General features: G+C 57.6%; 1 protein-coding gene across 1 annotated transcript; it reads right to left on the bottom strand.

Annotated features, from left to right (window-relative positions):
- Positions 1 to 651: 651 nt before the first annotated feature.
- DMRTA2 (DMRT like family A2) lies at positions 652 to 6,432 on the bottom strand. The gene is made up of 3 exons (XM_053576695.1): positions 6,104 to 6,432; positions 3,986 to 4,549; positions 652 to 2,823 (listed from the first exon to the last, which is right to left on the bottom strand). The coding sequence occupies exons 2-3, from the start codon at positions 4,539 to 4,541 to the stop codon at positions 1,769 to 1,771; spliced, it is 1,611 nt and encodes a 536-aa protein (XP_053432670.1). The 5' UTR covers positions 4,542 to 4,549; positions 6,104 to 6,432; the 3' UTR covers positions 652 to 1,768.
- Positions 6,433 to 7,945: the final 1,513 nt, after the last annotated feature.

Genomic DNA, 7,945 nt, shown 5'->3' on the forward strand with positions numbered 1-7,945 from the left:
GGGGAGGAGGCGCTGTTTTTTCTGGAGAGGGGGAGTCACCCTGCAGGGAGGGGAGGGACCAGAGGTTGAAGGAGGGGGTCGGCCCGGCGTGAGGAGGGAAGGTGAGAAAGGGTGAGGGTTGAGGTCTGTCTGGATCGAAGGCGCGTCCTCACGGCCACTATCGGATTACCCTGCTGCACGGAAGGCACCAACCCAACACCCCCAATAACCCCCAGGTCGCAGCGGGAGAACCGCGGCCTCTGTCCCTTCCACTGCTTTCGGTCCCAAACCTCTCAGAGAAGGAAAGCTCTCCCACGGTTGGACCAGGGCTGTACCCCCGGGAGGGTGGGAACTGGGCCCCGATCCCAGTGAAATCTCGGCCAGCGATTCGGGACCGAGAGCACCGGCAAGGCGACCCCTCCTCAACCAGCGCGCCCAGCCCGGTGTACACAGAGGGCGCCGCTCCTCCAAAAGTTCTGAGTTTCGCACCACTCCAGAGGATGGGCCCTCCAGGCCGCCACAGGAAGTTCCCTCTCTTAGAACCCCCAAGGGTTGACCAATTGCGGGACCACGGTCAAACTCCTGTCCGCCACCGCGGCGGCCCCCCTGGGAAATCAAGACTTTTCCCGGCAGCTCGAGGAGGGAAGCAGGACGGGATTCGGCGTAGTTTTTTTAGAAAATAACATTTATTTCTATCTCATATCTATGCAAAGGAAAGCACAAAGTGCTGCTCTGCGGCAGCGTTTTCCGCTGCCGGCCCTCCAGCCGGGCGTTTGGCGAGTCCCAGGAGGCGAGGATGGCCCGCGAGCGGGCGGTCTGGCTCAGTCACTCTGTTCCTGCTTCAGCGCGCACCTCGACGGCTCCTTAGGGAGAGATCGGTCGCAGGCGAGAGGGGCAGGTGGGCAGGGTTCGTCCCGAGTTTACAATATATTTGATCTATAAACCTGATAAGTACAATGCGCGCATAGTCTAATTTTTTCCATTTTGTCTTGTTTTTGAAGTTTTTCACGTTAATACCGAGGTCACCTACAGGTTACAATTAATAACTTAGAATTCCATTTTATAACATTATACACTGGCTTGTATATATATATATGTATAGAGTATATATAGATTTATACATATATAAAAACTCACACGCACCAAGGAAACCCATGCTTATCGGCATAAGCAACAAAGAGAGCGACAAATACCGCAACGAGGAAAGTGCACCTTAGAACTTGTTTCCTTTTTTTTTTTACAATTGATATCGATATATATGTGTGCCCCAAAGACTCGACTCAGTGCCAAGAGATTTATACATCCTAAATTTATATTTGTTAGAGCAAATATTTAAATTTTTAAAGGGGGGCTGGGAAGACGGGGAGACACAGGAGAGACTCTGGATGAACCCGCCATCCTTCAGAGAGCGCAGGCGGGTGGGGTGAGCACAGCTGAAGGAGCCTCAGGAGAGTGCGCGCTGCGGTCACAGCCTCTCAATTCTCACGAATCCCCAGCCTTTTGAAAAGGGGGCTGGGGGAACTGTGGGGAGGGGTTGGGAGGAGGTGGGGTTGGGGCGGCACGAGGATCCAGGCCACAGCACCCTCTCCAAAAACATCCGCACCTGTAGCTGCTTCTCCTTTGCTCAGTCCTCCCCCTCTCACCCTCCAAAACAAAACCAAAAAGCCACCTTGCAGTGGGAGGACCCCGCCGGGGCGCAGAGAGCGCGCTGAGTAAAGAGGACCAGCGGCCGGCGGGGACACGGCTGGGGTTTCTGTTTGGGGGACGCCCGGCTGCCGGGCCCCTCGCCTTATTGCTTCTCAGGGGTGGCATTGACCATAGGCCCGTATAGGCCTCCGCCATAGGTTGGCTCCTTATGCACCGCCGCGGCAGCAGCGGCCGAGCGGTCGCGCATGAGATCGCTGAAGGCGTAGTCCATCGGCGGGCGAAAGCCGAGTGTGGGCACCAGGCCGGCGGTGGAGTAGGGCGCCATGAAGGCTAGGCCGCGGCTGTGTGCCGCTGCCGCGGAGTAGGCCAGGCGCAGAGGGCTGAGGCCGAGCGGCGCGCCCAGCGAGTAGGCGCCTGCATCCGCGCCGAAGTGACTGGCGTTGGGCTGCAGTGGAGAGAAGGCCGAGCGGCTGCTCAGCGAGCCCAGCGCCCCGGGCGCCATGGCGCCAGCCAGCAAGGGTCTGTGGTGTGGGGGCGCTGCGGGCCCGGCCTGCAGCGGCGCCGGTAGCCCGGGGCCCCCGGCGGCAGCGGCTTCGACGCGCCCCGGCCATGTGTCGTCTGCAGCTGTTGCAGCACCCAGGGCAGCCTTATCCGCGGGCGCGGCAGTGCCCAGGCCAGCCGCCAGGCCTCCGCGGTGGTGGTTCAGCACCTGCTCGATAGCCTGCACCACGTCGCCGCCGCAACCCTGCAACACCAGCTCCAGGACGCCACGCCGGTGACCCGGGAAGACTCGCGTCAAGATGTCCAGCGGCGTCCGCTGCCGTGGACCCGGGCCTCCGCCCAGCCCTGGAGCCGGCGCGGCCTCGGCCTCTTCTTTGTCAGCCTCGGAACCGGATTCAGAGCCCAGAGGGCTAGCGGAGCCCGGGCTGTCCTCTTCGCCGCCGCCGCCAGGCCCAGCGCTGCCCGGGCAGCTGCCAACTGCTTCCTTTGAGGCACGGGCCAGGGGCGACCCCGAAAAGGACTCGCCGTCGCCGTTCTCCGAGCCTGAGCCGGGTCGCACCTCCGGGGACGACGTCCCGGGACCGGAGTCCCCGCCGTCGGGTGATAAGGGCTTCACCGGCGGTGGCTGCGGGCTGCCTGGGCGGCCTGCCTGAAGCAGCGTCTTGGGGAACAGGTCAAACTTCTGCAACTTGGCCTCTGGGAGGGGATAAAAGGGGATGTGAGGAGCGGTTGCAAGAAGACCTCACCCACAGCACCTCAGCCCATTGAATCTCAGTTTCCTCTCCCTCTAAGATCCACAAGCCTCATTCACTCGGCTCCAGTGTCCCTCATTTTTTTTGCTTCCTCTCTGGACCTCTAAGGCCCAGTCTCTCTCCCCTGGGCTTGCTCTTTTTGTACTCAGAACCTGGACCACTTGTGCCACCCACTGAACTCAGATTTGCTCTTCCCAAAACTGTGCCCCAATACCTCCACCCTTAACCGGCTTCCCAGTCTCCCCTTGCCCTGGAGAGCCTGGTCCAGGGTTCAAAAAGAAGCCAAACCTAACTTTTGCCCATACGACACACTAGAAGATTCCATTCCACTCCTGGGATTCCAAGAGGCAACCCTGCCCTGGGCACTCTAGCTGAAGTATCTAGGAAGTCCCACGCCTCTCCAAAGAAGTGGAGGTAGAACCCTTCCTTCTAATTCACCCTTTCCAAAATTGAGACCTAAGTTCAAGGGCCCCTTTCCCGTGGCCCCAGCCTAATTTCTGGCCTCCCCACAAAAAAGTCAAGGGACTCTAAAAGGAGGAGGTGGGGCTAGGCAGGGAGTAGACAAGAAAAAGGAAAAGGATCTAGGGAAGTCAGACACATACTCGGAGAAAACCCGGACAAGTGAGTAAAAACAGCTGGAGTGAGGGAGGGCGCGGTGTGCAGCTCTCCAGGGGGAAGGAACTGGGAGCAGCTCAGTACCGAGGAAAAGTAGAGTGGTCGAGGCTTAGGATAACCAAGGAGAGTTGGAAAGGAGTGGAGGGAAAGGCAGCGCGTGGAGGAGCGCGGAGCCAAGATAAGACGCACACGTTTCCACACCGCGGAGCAGTGGAAACCTGCCTGCTTTTAGGTAGAGAGTTAAGATTAAAGCGTCTACATTTGAGCCCGCGGTAGGAGAAAGGAGTAAAGTGCAAATGCTCCAAAAGAGGAGGATGCAGATTTATGTCACTGCTCAGTATCAAGAGCTGGGTGAGCGGCGAACACTAGTAATCGGGGCGTTTGGAGAAGAGTCTGCTCTCCAACTCTTTCTGTACAGAGACAAGTCCCTGAGCCGCGCCCCCCTGGGCTCGGCTCGGGTTCCTCTTCCCACCGCTTGACCGTGCGCTCACCTGCGCCCCCTGCGCCCGCTGCCCCGCCTCCGGTCCCCGCGGGCGCTCCGGCTCCTGGGCCCCCGCCTTCAGCCGCGCACACCGAGCCAAAGACCTCGTAGGCGGGTCGTGGTGGGATGATGCCGTTGGCGGCGGCCAGAGCCAGGCCCTCTGCAGTGCCGTAGAGCAGTTGCAGCTCGCGCGCCTCGTTCTCCTCCTGCGCCTGCTGCCTGCGCAGCGCCACCTGCGCCGCCATGACGCGCTGGCGCTCGGCGATGAGCGTGCACTTGGCGCACAGGCAGTCCTTCCAGCGACAGTAGCGCTTGTGGCCCTTGAGCGCCGACACCACGCCGTGGTTGCGGCATCGCGCGCACTTCGGCGTCCGCGGGTACTTCTCCGCCGCCCGCAACAACAGCGGCGGCGCCCGGAGCAGGCCGCCAGCCACGCTCACTGGCAGCGACGCCGCCGCCGCCGCCGCCGCTGCCACCGACGCCACTGACGCCACAGGCGGCCCGGTCGCTGTCGCCGCCGCTGTTGCCGCGCCAGGCACGCTGGGCAGCTCCGAGCGCAGCTCCATGGCACGACCTGAGTTGGAAGATGAGAAAGGGAGAGAGACCCAGGTGAGGAGCACACCGTGCGCTAAGCAACAGCGCAGCCTTGAGGAACCCAAACTTGGGGAAAATTTGGCCTCAGAAGTTTGGCTTAGCGGTTCCAAATTGCTGGGAGGAGGTGCAGTGAGAATCTCCTAAGTCGGAGATCCTCCACCCCAGGCCCACTACAACTGCTTGTGTATCTGACTTATGCACCAAGGGTAAGATTTCGTTAGAATCAGTGGTTCGACTGGAAAAAATAGACAAAGTTTGAAAGTCACTAGTTCAGATGGATGTAACCCAGATTTGTAAAAGAAGATATCATCCCCAGGTGCTTAGCTTAATTGGGGTGATGCGGGTAGACAGAAATGTTTGCTTGACTCGGATTAGACAAAAAAAAAAAAAAATTGGTCCAACAGTTAAGGCTAATGCCAAAGACAAAACATGAAAGCCCAGAATAAAACGTTCAGGTTGGTGAGAAGGCGAAGAGCCAGGAGAGAGCTGTCCCGTGCAAAGTTGAGCTGTTGGTCCGGGATTTCGTAAGTTTGGTGGTGGTTTTTAATGCAGGTGGGAGCTGGAGAGTTCAAAAGAAAAATCCGAAATAGGGAAAAAAAAATAGCTGTAGGAAGTAGAGTGAGGGTTAGGAAACAACTCAGGGGCAAATTTAGGTCCAGTGGTCCTGGAACCGGTAAAAAATGTGAACTCTAGAAGTTCCATATTGCTGGCCTCCAGAGAGTGGAAGAGAAAATGGGTGTGGAGCTGAGTTTAGGACGCCAGGGAAGCATTAAAGAGAAAATTCAACCAAAAACAACTTTCTTTGGATAGGTAAACTGACCCAAAGATTAGCTTGATGGACAAGGAAAACAGCAAAAACCAGCTGATTTAGAATGTCTGGGACCCAGTGTCTACTCCGCAAAAGAGGAGAGTGTTTAAGAAAACAAGCCTGCAGGCAAAGGCTAGGGGCGGAGATAGGGCAAAACCTGTGGTACAATTTTTTATCTTTGTAGTCTGGAGGAAGTAGTCCAGGAGGAAGAAGTATCCTTCGAAAAGTTAGCCATTGCAGGAGGGGATCTTTTTCGATGACCACCTCACACTGTCCTCCCCTCCCCTTCGAGCTCAGAAACAGAATCGTCAGACACGCCCTCCCCATTCTGGGGCCCCAAGGGACCCTGCTCAAGCTCAGTTTCCTGCGTTCTGGTTTCGGATTTGGGTTCCTGGGACATGGACGCTCAGTAGGCCGCACAGAGCAGGGGAGTCGCCTTCCGAATGGACACGGGAGTCCCACCCGCGCCGCAGTCCCAGAAGGCCCAAGCAGGCCCAGCTCCCAGCTTCCACCCCGGTCTCCTTGCTCCCCACCCCAGCCGGTCCTCGCCAGAGACCAGGACAGAATCCCGGTGGCTCTTCTTAGAATCCCAGACCTCTCCTTGAGCGAAGACTCTTCTCCCAGACCCTGGGGCCTGCGCAGTTCCTAAGGCCCGCTGGGCCCAGGCCTCCTCAACAGGGGCTGCACACCAGGTCGCCTCCCCTGCTCCCAGAGGCCCTCAAGTACCTGCCTTGGGCTCCTGAATCCTCCTCCGCTGGAGCTACACAAGCCTCCCAGCTCCGCTCGCGACGCTGGCGCTCTTGGCCTCTTCCCCTTTCCCCTGGCCCCTTATCTGACCACGTCACCCTCTTTCAGTCACCATGTCCCAACTTCCGGACCCCCTCAGAACGCAGCGCAGTCCAACCCTCCCGTCAGAAATCGGAGTCGGAGGCCCGTCTAGGGGCCGGCTGGTTGGAACCGCGACCAGGCTCTCGCGGTGCTGCGTCCCCTCGCGGTGCGCGTGGGACGATGCGCGCAGCCAGGGCCCACTTGCCCGGCGCTGCCAGACTCTCAATGAGGCTCTCGCCCGCTCTATTGTTGCTCCTTAGGGCTCCATTAGACAGAATTGGACAACAATGTGGCGCCTGCCATTGGCCAGGGGAGGCAGACGGCGCTCTGATTGGCCGGGCCCGCGCCCGGGGAGCCCCGCATTCTACAGAGTCCGAAAGATTCGAAACTCCAAAAGCTCCACTGTGTGCCTGTGGGAGGGGAGGGGCGCGCCAGAGAAGGAGTGGAGAAAAGTGGGTGAGGAGAAGCGTTGAAAACATCGTGACAAGTAGTTTCCGTGCGCCCGAGAGCGTGTGAATTGCTCCTAATTACCGTGTCCGGTGCGCCTCTCTACGTAGACGTGTGTAACCCCTCGGCTTCTGGGGCGCCGGCTCCGCTGCGCCGCTCTCCCTGGCCGGGGGCGCTTGGCAAGGCCGAGCTTCCCAAGTAGCCCTGGCGCCCTGGGGCGGGATGGGGGCAGGTGACAATTCAATTACCGCGGTGGAGTGGGGGCGGAACGGGAGTGCGGGGTGGAGAAGGGAAGGTGTTCCTGGCTTAAATGCCAAGACAATTTTTCCTGCCTCCTTTCAGCTCTGTTTCGGAGTGCTCCCAAGTCCAAGGAGGGTAGGATAGTTAGAGGCTGATTGTTTTTTTTTCCCCCTGCTACTTTTAAAGTTCAGTTTCTTTGTTTTAAAAGTCCTAATAGGATAGACACCACGAAGGGTAAGTGTAGTTTAGGAGGATTTTCGTTTATAAAGGAGGAGCCCAGAGAAGAGAAATGAAATTGCACTTCTTGTCGGTGCCTGCCGGGTCCCTGGCGCTCAGCGCCTTTCTTCCTCCCGCCCCTCTTTCTACTCCCGCTGCCCTTTTTGCTCTTTCCTTTCTTCATATCTCCAGGATCTCGATTTCTTTACCATAGTGGTGAGATTCTTCGCAGTTGTTATTTTAAATTAACAAAGTTTGTTTTTATTTTTTTAACGAAAGTAAAAAGTGGCCTCCGTGTCTTCCCAGATCCTCTTGGACGCAAGACACATCTGTCTGTCCGTCCTCCTCGGATGGAGACAAGGTCGCTGTGGGGGGTCCCTCCTGGAACCATCTTAACTTTCACCCCGAAACAGTTTTTAACTTTCGTCTTATTCTCCCTGTCTGACGTCAAGGCCCTGAGGAACAGCTTGCTCTGCAGAGGAGGTAACAGGTTTCCTATTTTGTTTCCCTTTTGAATGGCAACATCTGGAATTAATGCTGCGGTTCTGGGGCAGGGTCGCCCTCCACTTCTCTTGCTCTGGTTCTATCTCTGTGCCTTTTCTGTCTTTACCTCTAACGTTCTAGCACTCTCGTTTTTATTCTCTACTTTTCTGTCCTTCAGAGTAAAGAAAATTCGTTTAAATAATGAGGAAAAGGAGCTTTCTTGTTTTCCTTCCACTCGCAGCCGTGCATTTCCGCTTCGCTCTTTGGAACCTCCAGGGTGTCAGGGCTCTGGGCCGCACCGTCCAGGGCGCGGGCTTAACTAGGCGCGCAGACTCGGCCCCAGGCCTGGGGACA

This window comes from Nycticebus coucang, chromosome 22 (assembly GCF_027406575.1).
Source record: "Nycticebus coucang isolate mNycCou1 chromosome 22, mNycCou1.pri, whole genome shotgun sequence".
Classification (NCBI taxonomy): Eukaryota; Metazoa; Chordata; class Mammalia; order Primates; family Lorisidae; genus Nycticebus; species Nycticebus coucang.

Coding starts and splice junctions, on each gene's coding strand:
- DMRTA2 (XM_053576695.1), bottom strand. CDS start 4,541: ATGGAGCTGCGCTCGGAGCTGCCCAGCGTGCCTGGCGCGGCAACAGCG. Junction 2,824..3,985: donor AGCGGGCGCAGGGGGCGCAG/GTGAGCGCACGG, acceptor ATCCCCTCCCAG/AGGCCAAGTTGCAGAAGTTT.